General features: G+C 35.5%; 1 protein-coding gene across 1 annotated transcript in view; it reads left to right on the top strand.

Annotated features, from left to right (window-relative positions):
* Positions 1-23,443, top strand: part of IL1RAPL1 (interleukin 1 receptor accessory protein-like 1) — a 586,373-nt gene that overhangs the window by 431,206 nt on the left and 131,724 nt on the right. The window contains exon 5 of the mRNA XM_010004484.1: positions 8,754-8,828. Within this exon, the coding sequence (XP_010002786.1) occupies positions 8,754-8,828 (75 nt within the window). The remainder of the gene's footprint in view (positions 1-8,753; positions 8,829-23,443) is intronic.

Genomic DNA, 23,443 nt, shown 5'->3' with positions numbered 1-23,443 from the left:
CTTCACATTTCCCCTTGTTGGACTTCATGAGGCTCCTGTCAGACCATTCCTCAGGCCTGTCAAGGTGCCTCTGAGTGGCATAACAGCTGTGAGTGGCAGAACACCCATCTCGTTCATCAACCACTCTTCCCAGCTTCATGTTCTGTCATCCAGGTCACTAATGAAGAAATTAAACACTGTGGCCCCGAAAATGACCCCTAAGGTGCACTGCTTGTTACAATTCTCCAGCTGGACTTTGTCCTGCTGGTTGCAACACTCTGAGTCCAGTATTACACCCAGTTTTCAACACACCTCACTGTCCACCTACTTAGTCCATACTTCATCAGTTTATCAGTGAGGAAGTTATGTGAGTCAGTGTCAAAAGCCTTGCTAAAGTGAAGATAAACAGCATCAACTTCTCTCCTTGGGTCGACTGAGCCAGTCATCTCACTACTCATGTCATCAAGTTGGTTAGGTGTAATTTGCCCTTTGTAAACCCATGCTGACTACTGCTAATCATTATCATGTACTTCATGTGTTTGGAAGCAGTTTCCAGGTCTATTTGTTCCATCACCTTAGGATTCAAGGTGAGACTGGCAAACCTATGTCCCCAAGATCCTCCTTCTTGCCTTTCTGGAAGATGGGAGTGACATTTGCTCTCTTACAGTCCAAAATCTCTCAACATAAAAGCAAAAAAACCCACACCTGCTTGAATGGGGCAGATCATAGCTAGCTGTCTGAGAGGACAGAAAAGTTATTGTGCACTCAAATAAACGTACAAAAAGCAAAAAGAGCCTTCAGATTGTTCACAAAAGTACAAATTACAAATTTTTGTCACTTCATTTTAGGGCCACAAGAAATGATAATATGTCCAAATTTCTAGCAGATCAACAACAGGTTTGAAAGACTAAATCACTGAAAAGACTTGGAGAACATATGGAAGAGGTGTACAGGTCTGCAACAGAACCAAAACAGAGAGAATAAGAGCAGGTCACTTTTAAAATAAAATTATTTTAAAATAGTACAACAGAATTAAAAGTTTTAGTAAAAATCCTGAAAGAGGAAACACTATGTAATATGTAAAAAGTCCTTTAAATGTCAGGTCTTCAGAAGAGTTGAAGTGGTCAGGGTACATAGGGTCCTATTGCCTTTACAAAGCTTCCTCAGAGGCTGAGAAATTTAATTCTGAAATGTCAGCATCATCAGCAGAAAGATTTAATTAGGAAAAAAAACCCAACAGAAAACAGAGTATCTAGAATTTGTGTTCAAAGGTCATGAGCTACAGTATTTACAAGAATTATTCTCTCCTTTTTTGAGAGTTAGAGCAGGTGATTCTAATTTTAATGTTTCTGAAAAGACTGAGGGAGAGAAGTAACAGTGAGTAATAAAATTCAACTGTCAAGATGAAAGTGAGGCTGAACAAGAAAATGGATGTACTTCTAATTAATTGGACAATATAAATGAAATTTTCTGGGAGTCATCCTGTAAGAACAATAGAATAATTATTAAGGAAATACTTGTTTAGCCTAGTCACAGAGCACATAACCTTATGACATGTCCCTCCCCCTGCCCTCACTATATTTTCTGTATTTTAACCTAGAGAAAAAAAGGGAAGATAATAGATTAAGGGAACAGTATGAGAAGGGAATCCAGGATGATATGCAGAGGAATTTTAATTGTGTTGCAGAGTGCTTGCTTGATGCAAAATGCGTGAGTCTGACTTTTCTTACTTGCTTGTCTAAAACTTATTATCTATTTAACTCTCTGTTTTGCTTCATGAATATTTAATCTATTCCGGTAGCCCTGTTGTAGGGCTACTGCAGTATGGGCTTCCAGACTTGAAAAGTGCTAAGAACCACCCTCTCAATTGTTTTTTCATTTGCCTTGACATAGAAGCAGTAACAGATATTTCACATAATCACAGAGAATTGTTGCAGTTGGAAGACCTCTAAGATCAATGAGTCCAACCACCCAGTTAGGGAAACCAAACCAAACCAACCCTGGGAAGCCTGTTCCAGTGCCTGACTGCTATTTTGGTAAATAAATTATTCCTCATATATAGTCTAAACCTCCCCTTGTGCAACTTAAGGCCATTTCCTGTAGTCCTAGTGTTATTCACTTCGGAGAGGAGGCCAACTCCCACCTCTCTACAACCTCCTTTCAGGTAGTTGCAGAGAACAACAAGGTCTCCCCTCAGCCTTCTCTTGTCCAAAATAAACAATTCTAGTTCCCTTAGCCCCTCCTCATAGGACTTGTCTCTAGACCCTTCACCAGCTTGGTTGCTCTTCTCTGGACATGCTCTACCACCTCAATGTCCTTCTTGCAGCAAGGGACCCAAAACTGAGCACAGTATTTGAGGTGTGGCCTCACCAGTGCTGAGTATAGGGTCATGATCTCTAGTCCTACTGGCCACACTATTCCGGATACAGGCCAGGATGCTCTTGGCTTTCTGGGCACACTGCTGGCTCATATTCAGCTGGCTGTCAACCAACACCCCCACGTCCTTTTCAGCTGGGAAGCTTTCCAGTAACTCTTCTGCAAGTCCGTAGCACTGCATGGTGTTGTTGTGACCCAAGTGCAGGATCTGGCACTTGACCTAACTGAACTTCATACAGTTAGCCTCTATGTATTTAAAAATATACAGTATAAATCAGGTGAACTGGGTTTGCTTAATCCTGTTATCACATGGTGGTAAAGATGAGAATGTTTCAGGGAAAGCTCTGTGTGGATAAAATTGTAGCACAAGCTGAACTCAAACCAGGAACATAGTGCCTGAGTACTGAAACATACCAATTGTAGTGCTCTTCTCTTTCCTGAGCTGATTTTGTCTGCTAGTGGATGTCATTATAAGGGCAGAGTTAGAGAGTCCACAATATGTCAAATCCCATTGACAATATTTTTAGAAGAGTGCCTTGTGATATGGCAAGCAACAGGTATGGATGCTCTCATCCAGAGGTGTAAAAATGGTTATGGAAAGGATCTACTTATGGCACCCTGGCAGGAGGAGAAATTGCTATTTTTGGCCTAGAGGGCTTTTATGAGCCAATAATATAAATATGGCAAAAAAGTCAAAATTCCTTCTGGATGAAATGCTAGTGAGCTTCATAATTAAGCTGAAACATCAGAAAATCACTTGATGGAAGTTCTCCTGGATGTGTGTTTTCATTCTTTTGTTAACATGAGTTTTTATTTTAATTAAGCCCACAGATAAAATATTACAAGCTTGTTCATAGCAACAACAGCATCACCTTGTTCAACATTTTCTAGGTGCTTTTCACATGGTCTTACGTCTCTTAGATGGGAGTGGAGGGAAAAAATTAACAGACCATGCAGACAGACTAGGCTTTAGCATGACATCCTTTTCATAAAGCTACACAGAAAATCTCCTTGCCTTGCTTTTTTAGGGATTAGTTTTATACAGAAACAGTGGTGTAATACAGAGGAACTTTATGCAAGAGAGAAAAAATACTTTGGTTATTTTAAATCCTTTAATATTCTTGTTTGTCTTGTTTGTGTTTTTTTTTTGGGGGGGGGGCGTGGGAAGAGGGGCAGAATCCTATCCCTGTAATAAAAGTCTTTCTGGATCAAATCTTTATTCTTTTCTTTCCTCTCTGAAAAATCAAAAGATGAATTCTAAATCTGCCACACAAAGAGATTGATACTGTCTAGATGTTAGGCTAATACTAAACTCAATAATTCAAACTTCATATAATGTTTGATTCTTTTCTATTTCAAGACTGCATTAGCATCTGTGATGACAGATTTTTGATTATTTGTACTTTTTCCTTGTAGACCACTGGGAAATGTCATTGTGTGTTCAAGAAAACTAACAGGAAGAAAAGAGCAACAAATGCATCTTCTCTGAAGTCACAGGGGTAGCACAAATGTCACATCAGATTCAATTAGAGAAGAGCAGATAATGAAAACTCCAATATCTGGCTGCATTTGCTCTATTCTTCCAGTATTCAACATGTCATTAATCACTGGGGACTCAGAAACTTAAAACATTTTAAAAGGATTCTTGGAAAAATTCTTCCCATGCTCTGAGAGTTCATTTTAGCAATACCTCTTCTTTTCTCAATATGCATAATTGAGAGTTTTGCATAACAATGGCCTTTTAATTATTTAATATTTTATCTGCTTCTGCACTTTCTCACAGGTAGTACCAATATTCTACATAATGCATTACATATTTCCCCTAGGAAAAAAAATCTTATGTAAAATAATTGAGGATTGCAACTTTATTTTGAAAAAAAACTTCACAAGAAAGGTTTAGGTATGAGAAATAAGAATTGTTTTTATTTGTATGCCCAAAGCAATAGGGTTGGGTGCTTGGGGTTTTTTTAATATGCAGTAAGGGGAAAACTGAAGAAGAGGCAGAATTTTTGTCTCTCGATGCAAGATTTACGAGAACATTTCAGAAGATAAAAGCTGATTTCAATCAGCCATAACTGTCACATTAGGCAGTTCATTTATGGTCATATGCCTAGGGCTTCATACACGTATCTTTAGTATAATTATATGTATCTGCCTTCAGTTTGAACTGCTTGATTCAGGGTATAACCAGACTTGTTCACACAGTGAGGCAGAATATTCTTGCAAGGCTGCTGTGCACTGCATGGTATACATGATTTTAAATGCCCTTGTGAATGAAAACTAATCTGATTGTATCTGAGAAATGAGATTTAAAGTTATTAGAAGTCTCAGGCAGGAACAAATATCTCTCTTTTTATGAAAAACCTTGCCATATATATATATTTTTTTTTTTTTTTAAAGCAGTGATTTCTCTAGTGATGTGTCTGATTATGTAGGACTATAACTATGTTAGGAGAAATAAAGAAAAAACTAACATCCTTGCATTACATTACTTAAGTTTTACTCTGCTCACAATTGCTCTGAGAAACCTGAGAGTTTTCAATATTAGTATTAATCTGGACAGTTACTGTGTATATTAGCATTTCAAGACTGCAGGTTCAGGCTAGACATAGTTAAGCTTTTTGCAACCTGTTATAAACTATTGCTACTGCATTATTTCTTTTACAGATATCACTGTTCAAACAAACAAACAAACAAACAAGCCCCAACCAAACCCAAAAATGTAGATAGGTTTTTTCCAAGGTAGTGCAGTTTTCAGCTGAAATGCTATAGTTTTTCCTCATATTATTCTAATACCTACAATTCCTAAATATTGCCATCTATGACAGCTTTTCATAAATGATGACTTACCAATGACAGTGGGGTGTTTTTTTTTCAAGAGCCCTTTCATGAAGTGGACACTTTAACATAGCATCTAAAAACTTATTGTTTTAATCTAATTTAAAATCTTCTCCATGTTCATTACTATCAGATTATAATGCTTGACAATACTTAGTTAGATGTTGAGATTTAGTAGCGAGAGAGGTAAACACACCACATGCACTTCATAGCAAGACACTGGCCAACTCTGAGGGAACGAAGAACAGGCAGGAGCACCAGGCACTACGTTCAGGAGTACCTGAAGGTTCAGCTTTATGATCAATCAGACCTAATATCTCTCCACTGATGGAGGTGTCTTGACCTCAAGGTCGTTTGCCTCTGCTTAAAAACAGCAGAAAGAAGAGAGGACAAAAAGAAAATTAGTCTCAGAAAAATATTAGGAAAGTAAATAGTAATGAGAAATTCTCTTGGTTTCTAGAGGCAAGCTAAGAGACAGGAGATCTTGCTGCTCTGTGGGGTGAGTTCAGTAAGCATTGTGGACTTCAAGAAAATGACTCCATGTCTCTGATTTCCTTCTATGACACACTGTAGGGAAATTTTACCCTAGCATATTAATGAATCAATTTCCTTATTTAATCCTTTGCAACATCTTCCAAGGACATGTCAGTCATATTTTCTAAAAATGGTCAAATTCATAAACATAAGAGGTTTAATCTCATTGTATTATTTGACATTTCAGGAAAATCAGAAGGGTCTTCATCCTAAGCAAGCAAGTTTTACTTCAATAAAAAGTTGAACAAGTGTTCTAAAATATAGATAACTGAGACTGGCCAGGTAAGGCAGCCATGCCTGTGAAGTTTTGCCCTTGCAGACGGTGTCTAGCCAATAAATTTTCTCTCTGAATTGCAGACAAGTCCATGGAGCCCTGTCCGCCTCTAAGAAACTAAGACTATTTGTAGTCATTGCACATTGCAAGGAAGAATTTGAGAGCAAATATAACAGACATAAATCTTGTCAGTTTTTATGCAGTTCCATTTTTTTTATATCCAGAGTAGTGATATTTTGAGGTACAGTTTAAATTAAGCTTTTCTTAATTAGCTGTGTTAAATTATAAGAAAGGGCTGCTCTCTTCAAGCAACAGAATTCTTTGTAGAGCAAACATATGCATTATGTGACCATAAACATCTAATGCTAAAGTGGCAGCTTAGAAAGAGGTGTATGGAAGTAAGTAGGTAATTGATGTAAAATTATTGTCTTCTGGATAGTTTCCAGTTGGCTTACTGGTTGTGATGGCTCTGTTTCATCACCACAAGACAAATTGTTCAACATGTTTTAAATGCACATCCAATCTGATAGGCGTAGAATGTGAATTTAGGCACTTTCTCTTTCAGCAGTATCAATCTGCGTGCAGCTGAATTTTATCTCTGAAGTTTGATATTCATTTTTTAAAAAGTTTCAGAATTGTTTACTTCACTTATATGTTTTCCTTTGGTTTCTAATGAAAAAGAAGTTTGACACATATTTGTTTTCAAACTGTTAATCAGTGGTCATTCAAAAATCAAACATGAGATTGCCTATAAATTTGGTTTATGATCCAACAGCTTTTCTTTGAAATAATCTGAGCTGTCAACGGCCTTGTTTTTTGAGAAGCTGTCCCACTGGTGGTGGCCATGGCAGGTCTTTAATGACCTTGATTTCAACTGGATGGGAGGCAGGGGTTGGGAAAGAGAGAAAGAGAGAAAGAAAGGAAGAGAGAGAGGAAGAGAGAAAAAGAGGAAGAGAGAGAGAAAGAGGGAAGAGGAAGAGGAAGAGGAAGAGGAAGAGGAAGAGGAAGAGGAAGAGGAAGAGGAAGAGGAAGGGTGGGGACAGAGAATTCAGTAGAGGGGGGAAGTACACCCATGCATCAGTAGGTAATAATATCCAGGAACTAAAATTCTTGCTAAGAAACCTGAGAATTCCCTCATGTAAGAATAGGAATTTGAACACTCTGTCCCTTCTGTCTGATAACCATGTTGATAAATACTACCTAGTGGGAAGAAGACCCCCTCTTTTTTTTTTTTTTTAAAACACATTCAAAAAAATCTGGTTCTTTGCATACAGCACAGAACAGGAAGTGCTTTAATATAATAGATATTTTTTTGTAGGATATGAAAAGTATTGCCTTCTGACATCTATTTGTAAGAAAGGAAAAAAAAAAAGTATTTAACTTAAGAGACCAGCTGTAGTTGTGAGTTTAGTAATTTTTATATTATTCTTCTATTTAGTAAAAGCTTAGGCAGATAGGATTAAATTCTGGTTTTGCTGTTCAATTAACTGTGCCTCAACCTATCTGAATATCATATTAATTTTGGGTAGCCAGCTGAATGATGGGTTGACCCAGTTGAGAAGCCACACTCCACAAAGGGAACTAAGAATAGGTGGAAAGAAAAGTCAAAACCCAAAGACGTTGCTGGAAAGCTGTGGGGCTGCGGCTGTCTCCAGAGTCTGTAATGAAGAATGATTTCTTGAAGAATGAAGGAAAAGCTCTGTAAAGTAGAAACATAAAAGTTGATATTGGAGGTATTCTGTAATTGCTGTAAAGTTTAAATTAATGCTGTAGGTTTTAAAGGGCATTGATAAATTAATAAAAGAAGAGAGGAAAATTATTTAAGAGTATGCAGCTAAAACTCTCCTGCAATTCAGCTGACAGGAGATGAGTGTGTTTTGTAGATTAAACACATGTGGATGTGGATGTGCCACTAAGAAAGGGAAAAGTGATTTTGACAAGTCAGAAGGAACAAATATTATAGAGTTAAATCAAAATGTCAAATGCACTTTAAATCTCTGACAGCCCATATTCTCTGTTAAAGCTGAAGTAGGAATTAATGTCAAAAAATAAAATATTAAAATGTTCCAGGTGACTACAAAAGTTGGAGTTTTCCCTTGAACATTTACTATCAATTTTAAATAAAATATTAAATGAATGCTCTTAATTTTATATAGCATGTACTGATCTGAGATCTATAAAGAGTACACTTTCTAACAACATATAAAAGTAGTAATAATCAATGTCGCTTTTATGAATGAAGTACACAGATGATGAATTGAATAGAATAGCTGTACTATGTAGTTACATGGTTTGAACATACTTCAGCAACCTTCAGAAGGTTTCTGATCACTACAAAACTCTTCCCATTCCACAATTTGCATAAGTCTACTACTATTATTCCAGGTTAGATCAAAAAGGAGGAGGGAAGTAATCTTATTAGGAATCTTGACATTATTTCACTGTATCCATCACTTGGATTTTGAAAACTGAGCCTTCTTCTAGTACTCCACTTTCAGAAGTTACAGTGATGGCAATATCTTTAAAAATAAGTACAATTTTCATCAAATATTCAAAATGGTTTTACATTAATTTAGTTTATATTATGTCTCTATTAATTACTATATTTCATAGAAAGGTAATTAAATGTTATAGCAAGCTACAAAATGCTGGATTTACACCTACTAAAGACATGAGCGTTATTTAAACAAAAGTAAAAATAAAGCATTCCTGAAATCAGAAAACTATATATGTGAATTTCTTTCTTTTCTAGCACCACTAACAGATAAACCACCAAAGCTTTTACACCCCTTGGAGAGTAAGCTAACAATTCAGGAGACCCAGATAGGTAAGTAGCAAACACATAATTTCTGTCCATATTATATGAAGGTATTTCGTATGTTAATGGTGATAGTAATGTGTTGGCATTAATGTCATTGAAAAAACATTAATAATACTTTTTACCATGCAGAGACAGATGAATCTGATACCATCTAGAAGACTGTTGCTCACAAAAATTTGGTAGTACTGAATACTGAATACTAAGCTCTTGAATATTAAATATTACTGGTACTGCCTTTTACCTTTGCTGAAAGTCTGTATCTATAAGTGTACCTGTACTTTCCTTTCTAAGCTTCTCCTTTTTTTTTTTTTTTTTTTTTTTTTTTATATTTGTATATATTTATTATGAGATTCAGTGGGATTTTGTGGTTTAAATTCTACTTCTAAAATTTCTTTTTTTTTTCTTTTTGGTGCTTACTTATGGAATAGCAAAGATGTAACTATAAAAAATGTTGTGCTTATCTGAAACTATGCAGCAGACAGTGAGAAGTTAACTTGATAGCATCTGATTATTCTGAATGAACAAATATATATGTAACGATGAATGGAGAAAAACTGATGTAAGAAACCATTTTGTTTCACTTTTTCTGGCCTAGTGGGTGGTGGGTATTGTCACTTTGATCTGCTACTGCCATACAGGTAATTAAGGCTCCAATGCTAAGTACATGAGCTACTACAGTTTGAAAGACATAACAATCCATCTCCTTTGTGGATTGACACAGAGGGCAGCTTGTAAGAAGCCAAGCCTCAGTAGGTTACACTGGAATGATGCTTTTATGTCAGAACTGTAACCTATTGATAGGTCTTCTGGCATGTTAGCTACAGAAACAAATGGAATAAAATCTGGTAGTTGTCTAAATCTCACAGGAAAAAACAACAGCAACCTAAGCAAACTCAGTACGTTCTGCAGCACAACACTAGAAAAAGCAGAATGCTTGCAAATTAATTCTGGCAGTCATTGGCAGAACATTTGATGGTGCTTGCAAGGCTATGTCTAATAGTGGCCACAGAATAATCCACCTTTGTTTAGATATCCACAAATTATGAATCATGAAAATGATTCATGCTATTCATGTAATGTTTTGAGATGCTGATATACTTTTTCCGAAGCTATTATATAGAAAAAAGGAGATGTAATTAATTGCCTTCTAGAAATAATTTCTGTTGTTCTGAAGATACTGTTTCTGATATACCAACTCAGAAAATTTTTGCTATGTGACAATCCTAGATGATTTTACCTTTTCATTTGAACAAAAGCCTAGGGAACAGAAAGCAAAATGACTCAACATATTTTTTTCCTTGCTAATGTTGCTTACTGAGATATTTTTTATGAAAAAAACAAACATCACAACCCTTTTTGACTTTGACATCTTGCTAAACGCACTGTATGGGTAAGGCTATTCCAGGAAGTGTAATTATTTAATGTCAAGCTAGAAGCTTTTTACATGTGATTTTTAAAATTACTTATACCTTCAATTTCTCATAGTTCTAAGAAACAGATTAAATAATTTGAAAAGTCCTGGGTTTGGAAAAGGCACTTTTCAGAAAACTAAATACCTATTGATGAATATGAAAGAGTTCGTTTGAAAGTGTCACTTTCAGACACAAATGGGAAAGTCTGACAGTAGATGAAAGTGAAGCTCTAATACTTAGCCTTATATGAAGAGGCTGTGAGAATATATTAATTTGTTGTTTAAAAGCCTATGGAAAAATATATGAGAACTGGAGCAAGTGCAGAAAAGTGATAGTTCCCTGACATGAAAATTATGCTATTTTACACTTAGATTAGTATCTCGGTCCTGCTAGATAACATTTGAAGGGTCTATGTTTCACTTCCACTGAGGAAAGCTATTATTTATTTAAGGGAGTCACTTCATACCCTGCAAAAAAATGCAAAATATTTTAATAATGTTGAGATTCACTTAGCAAAACCTTTGTTACCTAAACTAGCAGCCTGCTAGCCACCTGAGGCTTGAGGTGACCACATGTTGCAGACTGGTCTATACACTGCCAGAAAACATATTAGTCCTCCAGAATGTGCTTTAAATGGTGTGTTTGTCTCTTATTTGGAAAATAAATGCATTGGGGGAAGTGGGGCAAAAGGAATGGATAACATAGAAAAGGGAGAGCAAGGAATTAGGTTCTTGAGGTAGTCCAGGATTTCATTAGCAGGTAAGCAGTCATTGTGATGGGGAGCTGGGGCAGCCTCTGTTATTCCTCTAAGTTTCTGTGTTCCTCACCTTGCAGTCATCCACCTTCAGTTGGAAATGAAACAAGGTGTGTCAGGGAATGCCCTAGGGGGTGCATACGTAATTTACAGGGATGTATATGCTTCTGCAGGTGCAGATGGTGTGCTGAAACATCAACAATGATGGTTCAGCTCACAATCTTCCTATGCTGTGGGAAGTGACTCCAGTGTATTTGCTGCTGAAGGAGCTCCTAGAGTTCAGTTATTAAACAAGGTAAATCCATGCAGTGTCTACATCAATGCTGGAAGACTCCAGGCATGTGTCACTCATTTGGTTCCAGCGCGGCTGAGAGACAGAGATATCTGCTATTTATTGCTGAGATACGTTGTTCTCTTTTATACACCAGCAACTAAAATTATTGTCATGGGACCATAGACCTGTTATATTATTGTTGCATGGCTTTCGTAAAACAGCGGCAGACCAAAAGGTGACTGCACATTAAGGAAGGAGTTCCTCTGGGAGGTGACTGATAGAGTGTTGTTGCCTAAGCTAACTATTGTAGTTGGACTTGCTGAGATAAAAGAAAGAAACCAGAGCTGGAGAATCTCCACTTCTCAATCCTATTAACCTACAGGCTCTCATCATGCTAAAGTTATCCACAGCTGGTTATGCAAAAGTGTCCCACTCTTCATCTGATGTTTGGGAGACAGTTAAGCATGGCTGTGCTGCAACGAGCAACCTTAGAGAGTCACAGGAATCTTGAGACCTCATTTGAAATATCTTTTTATCATAATGAATAGTAACCAGAAAAGCATACGATAGAAGCATAGAATAGAAATGGAAATAAAAATTAATTTTTCAAAAGATTTTAGCAAAAGACAAAGCAAAAGCATGAAACAGAGATATCTTAAATGAGGAAAGAAGGATTAGCTCCTTGTTCATCCTGTTCTGCATTTAATATTTTTTTGTTTGTTTGTTTGCAACCTCACTTTAAATTTTGTAATCAATACATTAATCCTTTTGCAAGGCTAAAAATACTGTTTTCTTTTTAAACTTTTCTCCTTTTAAAAGGGTTCTCTGGATACAATGACTCCACGTAAACTACTATGTCAAATACTGTCTTCAAAACTATACAGCCTGCAAGAACCTCGGTGCTGTAAAGAGTTGAGGTGTGTTGCCCATGCAGCTCTAAGCTGCTGTATGGGCTGACAACAGCATACACTGGGGAGAAGAGACAAGCAGGCAGATGAATGGGAGGCAAGGGGGAGTAAAGGCACAGTTAAGAACAACATAATGACCCACGGAGTTGCATTCCACAGTATTATTTCTCTTACCTTCAACACAATAACAAAATCAAACAAACAGATCATGACTAACATAAAAACCCCTAGTAACAGTAATAATACAAACCTTTCCATACAGACCAGCTCAGAAAGGAATTATTTAATATTGTTTCTTACATGTGAAAAATCCTAAAACTTCAGTAACTGTATTTCTAATTCATGTATATGTTATATACTGATGGTACACACATATATATGTGATATGTACATTCATATAAAAATTATATTCTGGTTTTCTTTATTAGTAAATTTTGAGTCTTTTCAGTTTCACCTCTATTTCAAGTAATACTGTTTCTTCCACCTGTACTGGCAAATATCTGTCTTCCTCGAGGAAACAGGAAGAATACTTTCAGACTGACTTAAGAAAATCTGATTTTAGTATTCAGTTGTTCCATATTCATCTTACTAAAGAAGAAAGATGTGTCTTCACAACAGGCAATAATGGGTATGAAACTAAAAAACTAAAAATAACCTCAATAATTATTTAAACACCATCAAGTTGGTTAGACTGTGTCCTCTCCATTTTTCAGTGTCCTTCCTGGTTCTGCATGGTGCTATAACTTGAAATGCCAAAATTCACCAAGAAAAATTAAGTAATTGTCAATTTATTTTTTAGCTAGGTCTCATTTTAGAGAAAAGAATAAAGGAATAAAGGGTTTTCAGCATTATACGAATGGACCTAAAACACAAGTTTGGACCAGCACCTAAACACTTTATAAAATATTTGTAGGAAAGGAACTATTAGAAAAATTTCATACTTACCAAGCAATAAAATATATTGCATGACTATTCATATTCACTACACAAACAAATGAAACACATAATTCAAGTAACCCACATTAGGGTTCCTAAGAAAAAATTATAACAAACATTACAAAATTTCCTCTCTACACTAATGTAACAGGTTGAGATGTGAGGCTGTTTGGGTTGTATGTTTTGTTTCTTTCACAACTTTCTAGGAAACTAATTTGAAGTAATAAAATTACTTCATTTTTAGTTAATTTATTCAGGGTTAGATTTTTCATGGCACATTACTGCTTATTAACAATCGTTGGAGGAATAGCTTCTTGGTGCTTATTTTATAATACTTTTAGAGGTTGATATAAAGATACCTATGGGTTTATTATAGTTTAACTACTAGTAGAGAGTTTTTGTGGGTTTGTTGTGTGTGGTTTTTAATGTCTCACTAATTTCTTCTAATCAAAGCATTCATCCCATTTAAGAGGATTTCTTTTTACAAGATACTTTCAATCTTAATGTGGAGATTCAATTCTCATATGAAGAAAGATGACCTACAAATAATGCAGCCAATATTGTACAGTTGATTATTATTATTATTTCCTTTGTCAAGAGGTAATCAATGTTGAAGCAGGTATTTTATCAGAGATATAGTATCCAAGGTGCCACTTTTAGTTTCCCGGTGCTTTGGAAATGTCAGGCATTTTAAAAAGTTTATAGATGTGAATGCCTCCCATCACATGAGTACTCAAATTGGTGAGATAATCCTTCTTTATAAAAAAACCCAAACAAACAAAAGCTACATTTACAAGGACAACATCCAAGACTGAAATTATTTTGAATTACTATTAGGGAATAAATGTTCTTTATTTTGTCCAGGGTGTTGTTCAGAATACTTTACTTACTATAATGGACACAAATGTTATTTTTTTTTACCAACAATAACAGTTGGACCTAATTTAGGTAAAAATTTAAAGTGTGGACTAAAAAAACCCAAAACCTATTATAGTATTTATTGGAGGGTACAGGCAAAGAATAGCTCACTGTATTCAAAAGACTTTTCTAAGAGCATTAGAATCAGATACAATTCCCTGCCTGCTGCTTTGGTTTTATGAATACTTAAATCGTTTTTCAGAGTTGTTTTATTTTGGGAATTCCTTATGCCAATGTGGCAATGGTAGTACATATCCAGGAAGAAAAGGGGGAAGAAGATTCAAGGTGTTTTGGCTCAAACTGGTTATGCAACATCACCCTAAGCCAATACTTGGCCACAGTATGTTCTCTATAGGGTCAATATAGATCATGAAGCACCTTTGTCACATAAATCTTATCACATCTGAGTGGAACTGCTCTGCAGTTACCTGTATGTCCACATCAAAGTGGCTTTTGTCTGGACTTTGGTACAATGACAACTCACTCCTCTAGGATGTTAGACTCTTTGTTTAGACATCTGGGATAAAATACCTGAAGTTGGAGTGTGCGAATAACTTCCTTCATGCTACCTATACACAGCAGGTGAATGCTAGGCTTTAAAAAATATTTAAAAGAGAGCTTTCAGAAGCATTTTGCATTGAACCATTTGACATAATGGATTTTATATCCAGAAATGTTGCAAGTATGCTATATTGTAGAGAATTATAGCTCAGGTTTTCTAATGTGTTTGTATTTCTGACTGTTAAATTAATTGAGATGTAGATACATAAACTGTCATGTGTTAATAATTTACCATGACCAAACACAAGAGGTAATTCCATCCTTATATTGATGCTCTTTAAAACTATACATGAATCACACTGTTACTTATTTGGGTATCTGGTATCCGGATACAGAAACTAGAAAGCAAGGAATACATTTTACTTTGATAAGAGAAAAAATAATATTAGTTATGTAAACACTTAGGGAGTCCATATATTTATTTTTTTAAAATCAGCTGTCTTTGCTTCATCTTGATTGTACTCATTTGTATAAGTAAAAAGCACATTAGTTGATGGTTCTTTTTCAGCAAAAGTATACAAAGTATCAGTGGTACTGAGAACAAAATAAACATTTTTAAGGGGTGATTTACTTAGCTAGTCAAACTTGAAAGACAATTTTTATTTTAGCGGAGGACAATTTAGTTGGTAATTTTTCAGTCTTTTAATATTATCACGTCAGAAGATTTATATTTTGGATTATTTTTAATTACCTCTCTTAGGAGCACAAAAAAAATTTTCTCAAGATTGTTCCTACCTTTGAAATATTACTTTGTCATGGAAAAAATACACTGACTTTAATACAACCTGCAGAAATAAAGTTTTTGTCTCTTCTTTATCTGTACAACACACTGAAAAGTTATCCTGTGACTCATCTAAAGATTGTGAAATATTTTTAATTTTGTCTAACGTTATGCTATAGGCATTCATCACAGAAAATGTTCAAAATGAGTAACTTTAAAAGCAAATCACTTTACTTTTAAAACTCTTCCCTTTTTTCTTTACACCAGAAACCAGAGTTTTCTGTAAAAATAGTAAGCTGCTGTGTCTCGCATCTAACATGCCAAACTAGCAAAACTCACTGTGTTCAGTAAGTATCTGCACACATCCTTTTTCTCGACTCCATTTTGCTTAAGTTTTTTTTTGTAATTAGAAGCAGAGTTCCAATCTGAAGTAGATCAAAACAGAAGACTGTTCCTGGAGAAGTCAGTATCTCTCAGAACTTGAGCACAACTCTTTGAACTTTGGTTGTCAATTAGAAGTGTTATCCTTATTATGACAAGATGGTGTCACTAGTTTATCTACTACTCTGCTGTATCCATGCCCCTATCTTCTCTTTTGCGTTGTGGCAATCTGTTAAGAAGCGTTGGTGTGGACCAGCTCCTCTGAGCTGTCATAATATCCCAAGGCATGAAACTTAATGAGATTTTGTGTCCTAAATTCAGTATGCTTCTTTCAGAATTAGCCTAATGGTTATGAAGATCCACATGGGCATTTGGTAGTCACCCTGCTGGGTGGATATTTCACCACTGAGGCTGTGCGCAGAGGCGGTTCTGAACCACCACAAGGGAGGAAGCTCCACTGGATCTAACAGTGGTTTATATAAAGCTTGGATTAATCTAGGAGATGGGTTACCTTCCAGATGGCAGCCCATGCGTTAAGGTTGAAATGAGTCTACTTCTTGGAAATAAGATAATTTAAAGCAGCCTATTTCTAGATCTGTATTCAGCATGTTTGAGCTTTTCAAGGTGTTTTCTAAATCCTCAGAACAGCAGAGGTTTCAGGCAGATGGAGGAGAAAGCAGAAAGCAAGCTGAGAGAGAATGTGGGCCAATCTAATTGAAAATTAGAAAGTGGAAAATAGAAAAGCTTTAACAACCAGACTGCTGACAGTAGTAGTTAGTAAGTATAAGACTTCTTGACAGACTAGATCCAAGGTAGATGGAGGTAAGGGATATGTGAAAGGGATTTGAGAGTGGAGTTGATTCCACTTCAGTACAAGTGTCTGGTACATTAGGAGTTATTTCTAAAATTCCTCAACCCACATACACAGAGAAAAATGTTGGACCACCAGTAGCAGTTTAGAAGCAATCCACAGATAAAAAGCAGGATTTCACTATTCGGATGTGACTAAAGATAGAAATTGTGGTGTATGTATAATTGCTGGTTATTTCCAAGTCACTTAATTGGGGTCTCAAGAGTGACTGAGTTATTGTAGATCAGCTGAGCCTCAGTAATTGACCCCTAGCAGCATTTACTGGAATATGTATTCAGTGTGTTGTAAACGCAAGGTAAAGCATTGCTGAAATTTAAGACAACAGGATTTTCTTAGCTTTTCAAATGGCTATCAGTACACATTACCACTTACTGTGGCACAGAGATATGCAATTCCTTAAACAGTGATAACACATTTGTAAGTTAAAGAACAATATTGAACCCTTACTAAATTATCTAATTCATCCATTTAGAATGTAACATAATGCAGATTCTTCAGAATTAGTCATGATAAATTAGTTGAAATGACCATACGGGCCATTTTAAATTTTATTGGAAAGCAGTGAATTTTAACTGCACGCACACTGCTGTGTGTATCAAAAGTGTATCAAAAAGTACTTTGAAACCTCAAAATCTTTTTCATGTTTGCTTCTGTTATCTGCTAGCAGTACAGCGATATGTAAGTGACATTTCTAGGAAGTGTCATTTTTTACTTAGCTCTTCTTAAAACAGTGACATACAATTAAGTCTTTCTATCTTATAAACACATTCAATACATGAGGCTGTTCATATGTACTTTTATTACCTTTGCATACAGAGCGATAACTTGGATGTTGGATCTGAAGGGTTTGTTTCCATACATTCAACATTGGTAATTTACCTACCCTAAATGCATTATAAATACAACTAAAAACGTGTACATAAAATGGCTTTGATTATTAAAATAAAATATGATATTGCATTTTAACTAATTTTTTGTAGTTATTTTCAAATGAATTAGAAAACCACCAAATACAATCATCTAAAAATTATTACCAGCGGGTTTTGCATCTCAGATTTTGCAGCACTGATGTATATTCAGCTAGGTTGGAAGAAAAAAGTAACAAAATTTGGACAAAAGTAAAAGTGATTCTTTTGTTATAATTTTACAGTTCAGACTAGAGGAAATGTAAAACCATGTAGTTTAAATAATGACAAGATAATATAATATGTAAGTATAATCAGTTTTATTCCTTAGAAAATGTTATACATATAAAGAACATGAATGATATAGAAGGATATAATGTTTTGAAGCTAGCAGTCTACCTTTGAATGTAGCTTTTTTAAGGAAAATGCTAGATTTCGGCATCCACATGTTGTCTGCATGGATTACAGGCACAAGCAGAATTAGATTACAGCAACTGTAGATTTTATAGACTGTGTAGAATAACAGTAAATCCATAAAACCCATGTTATTTTACACACAGATGAAAAAACAGATCCTGCACCATTGTCCTGATGGTAATTAGCTGTGAAAGTGTTTCAAGAGACAAGAAGTTGAGTTTCATCTATTGACTGGTTTCTAAGAAGGAAAAATAATATAAACCAATTGTTGATAAATTTGTAGGTAATATTACAACTTAAACAGTGGGAAGACAACAAAATTAATTCTTTTTAGTAGGTTTCATTCTTCCTTATGCACCTGTGCTGCTGAATTCTGACTACTTAAAACATTGATCTGAAGAATATTTATTTTGCTCTAAGAAAAGATTGGAAATGGGAAAAAGGAAAGAAAATAAAGGAAAAAGAACTAGTTAATAATTAAGTAAAAGCCAAGACTTGTAAAGGTCTGTGTTGCCTCTTAAAGAACATAAGACAATAACAGAAATAAATTGGATGTAGGTGCCTGAAGGAAAAGAATGTGTAGCTAAGGAAATAATTTGTGTTGCATTAATGTTAGAGTTCTTTTCTAATAATGACTGATGCTGGGAAAAAGTGTCTGGCAGAATCATTATGTAATTTTTTATCGAAGTAGATAATATTATCAAAGATGTTTAAATTACATATGTTTCTTTTAAAACTTAACTTTTAAGAATATATGGTTTGGAGTAGTAAATAAGTGTTAAAAAAAAAACCAGTAAGGTTGAGGTCTGGCATATGTAAATAGTGACAAAACAAAGTTCAGAAGTATGGCATTGAAAGGAATTCTTAGCATTTCTCCAGTCCTAAACTTTTTTTTTTTTTTTTAATTCTCCTAGCAATCAACTTCAGATGACTTTGCAGTTTAAAGCCTTTCCAGTTACATAAGATAAATAGGCATTAAGGATGTCTCATCTCCCTGTGGATGTAAATCATGCAGGAGTCTAAGGATGACTGAATCAATTCTGTACTGGAAAAACAATATAAAATTAGTTAAAAAGCTCTCTCAACATTTTATAATGTCTACATGTTAAATGTGCCATCTATCCTTGCCAGGCTTCACTATTTAGAGGGTTGCACACTTTTCTCTTTAGTAGTCTTCCCTCCCTATCGGAGGTACAGAATTTTACTTACAGTACTGCTGCCATACATATCCTTCACATAGAGACCAAAGACATCAAATTTTCCCTTGGTTCCAATTAAGATTTTTTACATTTCACTTTGAAAATAGCTGGTTTCTTCTATTTAAACAATGCCTACCCACCCTTGTCATAAACATTTTTCTCTTGTGATGAATAATGATTATTTTCTAGACAGGACTATGCCGTCTTTTACTGTTATTATTTCCAGATAATTATTCTAGTGTAACTGGAAAGGATTATCTTTGATTCAAACACTGTGCCTTTTGCAGATCTAGAATACCTGCCAGTGATGGGCTGCTTTCCACCTGTCTATCTGAAAGACCTTTAAAAGACAAGTATCCAGCTTCCAATTATTCTTTGACTATGCTGCTAGGAGGGGTGGGACAGACAATTCTTGTAGTAGTAAAGCGAGAAAGATATGAGTGAAAGAGCATTTTTTTTTGAACAACAAAAACTTTGTAAGTGGGAGTTTCTGTAATGAAAGGGGCTTTCTCTTCTGCTGAATTTTCACCCAAATGCCTTGGGAGTAGAACAGACTTTCTCCTTCTCCAGGATTCTTCAGAAAAGTGACAGATAAGTTATTGAACAAGAGGAAGCTATTATCTCAGAAACCTCTTTATCTTCCCCTGTCCTTACCTGAACGCACCAGAAGAGCATCAAAAATCCTCTTAACACACACTGAAATATCTGTTCATTTAATAAATGGCAGAAATAGCTAAGGCAGGTAACATCCTCTTTCAGACTACTTGCTACTAAAATATATTTACTGGTGATTACCAGGCAGAGCAAACCATGAGATGAAAATTGGTTGTTTTGTAGTTTCCACATGTTTTCCCATATGTTTTTCTCAGGTAAAACTGAGCTTTTGGAGGAAAGACTTATATTCTACTATGCACGGACTGTCTACAACAATGCCCAACTACTGATACTTGGTCAAGTAGCTGTTACCAAAATGACAAAAAAACTTTTTTTTTTTTTTCTTTTTTTTTTTTCTGGTAAAGAGATTTTTATTACAGTTGCTGCTCCTCAGTCCCTCCTTCTCCCGTGTTCTGGCCTCACCATGACCCATGTAAAGGTCTAAACCCTGTAAAGGACACTGTCTTCTTCTTCCTTTACCACTGTCTTCCCTGTTAAGAACAGAAAGAAAGGCAAAGCAGAAAAGAAAGGCAAAACTTATTCCATGCAGTACAAATACATCTGAAAAAGATACTAAGCAAATAAAATTTCTACACAGTCTATTCTATACTCTTTTAGTAAGAAGACAGTTTGCAGCTTCCAGGCACTCCACAGGACTCTGTTTAGATAAAAGCCACCATTGATCCTTTGTGTTGTTCATTTGACACTTCTGGCTAAAGAAAGCCCTTTCAGGTCATAGTATGATCTCTAAGACCCCAAAAAATGCTATTTAGCACAGCTTTCATTTGCTATTTCAGCAGCATTGCAAGTGTCACAGATGGGATGGGGTGGCAGACAAGACATGAATGCACAGATCCAGGTTTATTGCATATAACACTAGAGTCTTAACTCTTTAAAGTGGAAGGCACAAGTACAGTCAAAGCATAGAGAAACTGGGAGATCAGAACAGAAGCTGAAGTTTGAATGCAAAGGGTATGTCAACAGTGAATTTTACTACTTATAGTTAGATAAAACAATAAAGGTTAACCATTTAAATGCTAGCAACTTTTTTATTATCAAGTTTTATACTAGGCCTAGAACATTAATTATCAATTTTAAAGGAATCTGTAATTTTTAAGCTTAATGATAAAAATTACTTAGCAATAAGTTTGCTAATAAAGACAATTAAAGAGTTAGTATCTCTCATCATTACGTGGCTGCAGTTGGATGTTTGGGTGGATTTTAATTCTCAAGAATTAGTCTCTCTAGCATGCACCCCTGCTGGAGGAGCGAAGCTCCAGCAACATTCTGGGAAAGTGTATGGGATGTCCCCTTTAGCAAAGATGGGAGTGGGCTTTTACAGAATAAAGTGGATTGACTGCTATCATTTAACCATTAGCTGTACCTCCAACAGCTCTCATTGGAGAATAAAAGGAAAACAGTAGAAAAAAACATGAAGGCCCTGTTCGCACCAAGCAAACTCTTGTTTTAGTTGTTCATTCCTACTTCATTTCCCCTAGTTGTGGCTGGGTTGGACTCCATGTTCTTCAACACCGGAGAGCAGCTAGTGTTATAAACATCAACTTGGCCTCTCTTTATACCTTTCAAGGTTGTTACCAGCCCAGAGTTTGCTAGGACTTTTCCTTTCTCATAGGAATCTTTCACTTTAGGCCTGGACCAGTAAAACTTAGAGAAAAAAGCAGTTAAATCATACAAGGAAACTAGGGCAGGCATGTTGAAACATGAAGCGTCCTGTTACAGCAAGGAATATGAGTATGTATTTGGGTTCATCCACCATCTATCCTCACTGATATTTTAAACGGGAAATATAATGTAAAGAACATCTTTTGCATATGTGTAGTAAAAACTATGTGAAGTCAGTATAGATTTCAAGGTGGTATTTATTAGTACTCTTCTCACTGATCCCAAATAATTGCTATTTGTAAGCAGAAGCCTATTCTTGTTTCAGCAACACAATTATCTCTGGCACTACCTTACTTCTGGGATGGACTAAACTATTTAGTTATGTTAAGAAATGTTAAAACACATACTATTGAATTCAGCACACCTGCTTGCCTTTTGCTAGACCACTTTCTATAAGCAATATAGTTTCTGTGACTAAAGGAGTTACACATGCACAAGCTTGTAAAACATCACAAACCACATCATTAGGAGTTTATGTATTTATGGAAAGAACAATTGTGTATCAATGCTCAATGAAACATGAAAGAGTTTTTTACATGCTCCCTGCATCTTTTGGTTTGTTCCATATTCATGGCAAAATTTTCCCCTAAGTGTTTCTTGTATTCTTTGTCTCTGTTATCAGACATTGATTTTTAATGATAGGTATGATACTTGGAATTCATATCTTTCAATATGTTGTGTCTGGTTTTCTGTTCAAATTTCGATACAGTCTAAATTTCAGAAATTACTTTAAAGGTATTTAAGGCACCCTTCAAAGACCTCTAACCAAAGAGCTGGCTATCAGATGACAGAAGATATGGGTATGGTAATCAGTGTAAGAAATAAGAAGTAGATTGGGAGACTATGTATAATAGACATAACTGAAGAGCCTCTGGCAGAATAAAAAATCAAGTCTTTTCAAAACCAGAAGTTCAGGCATCAAGTGTTGAGAATGCAGGCCCAAAGCCTCTGCTAACATGAAAAAGTTCCTAGCATGGGTTGAGGGGAAAACAAGCAAAGACTTGGAAACGGCAGGAAAAGAGGAAAGAACCATGAGATACAACATAGCCACAGCCTATTATGCAAAATATCATTAGGACAACACATGGTTTCCATTCTGTGACAGAGGAAAGGGAAATCCTCAGACCCCCTCCTTTGGTTAATGCAGTGTGCTACCAGGAGCAGTTAAATGCAAAAGGGAAGGAGGATGTGTACTGGGCAACTGTGTTGTGACAGTAATGGAAAGGTATAAGGACATACCAGAAAGAATCTGTCATGTTCATTACACACAGGATTACAATACATATCAAGTGAAAGATTCCTTAATAATCTTCTAATTGGGTTAATGTCAGCCTGCAAGGCTAATTCCTTCCATTTGTTAAATGAAAACTGAAAGAAATGTAATGAAATTACAGGAAATGTATTAATAATTATAGGCAAGAAATATATTAATTTTGTAATTATAATAGACAATGCTGGTTTATAATTATCCAGTTATGTTTCTGTTGAATATTTATATATATAAGCAGATTTCAAGAAGTGTCAGAAGATATGCTACATGTATCATTAGTATGATTCCTCTAGTTCCTGGCTGGAAAAAAAAAAAAAAAAAAAAAAAAAAAAGAGAGAGAGAAATAGAGGGAAAAAGATGGAAATGATAATCATCGAGTACTTGATCATTTAGGAATGATTGATATGGCACTCTTCATTTGGCCTTTGAAGATCTAGTCTTCTGTACCCTTTAATATTAACCATTTCCTTTCAGTTTTAAGCTTAATAGTTATGTAAGATTTGTGAGAATGACTGCTTTTGACTAAAATAAACTATAGAGGATGATGTGGAGCCTTCTGGGAGAATTCTGCACTAGCTTTAATAAGGGTGTGATTGCCTTCTAGCGACTGTGTATCTCTCTGAACTACACTGACCATGGGAAGTTGCTTTGGTATTGTATTGATCTGTGCTGCCTGACCTGGATTATCTATGTTACACTTTCCTCTATTTTTGCTAGTAAAATCTCTGCAATCATCAAATCCATGCAGGCCAGGAAT

Source organism: Chaetura pelagica, unplaced genomic scaffold, assembly GCF_000747805.2.
Source record: "Chaetura pelagica isolate M959 unplaced genomic scaffold, ChaPel_1.0 scaffold308, whole genome shotgun sequence".
NCBI lineage: Eukaryota > Metazoa > Chordata > Aves > Apodiformes > Apodidae > Chaetura > Chaetura pelagica.
This window is presented reverse-complemented; position numbering and strand designations above follow the sequence as displayed.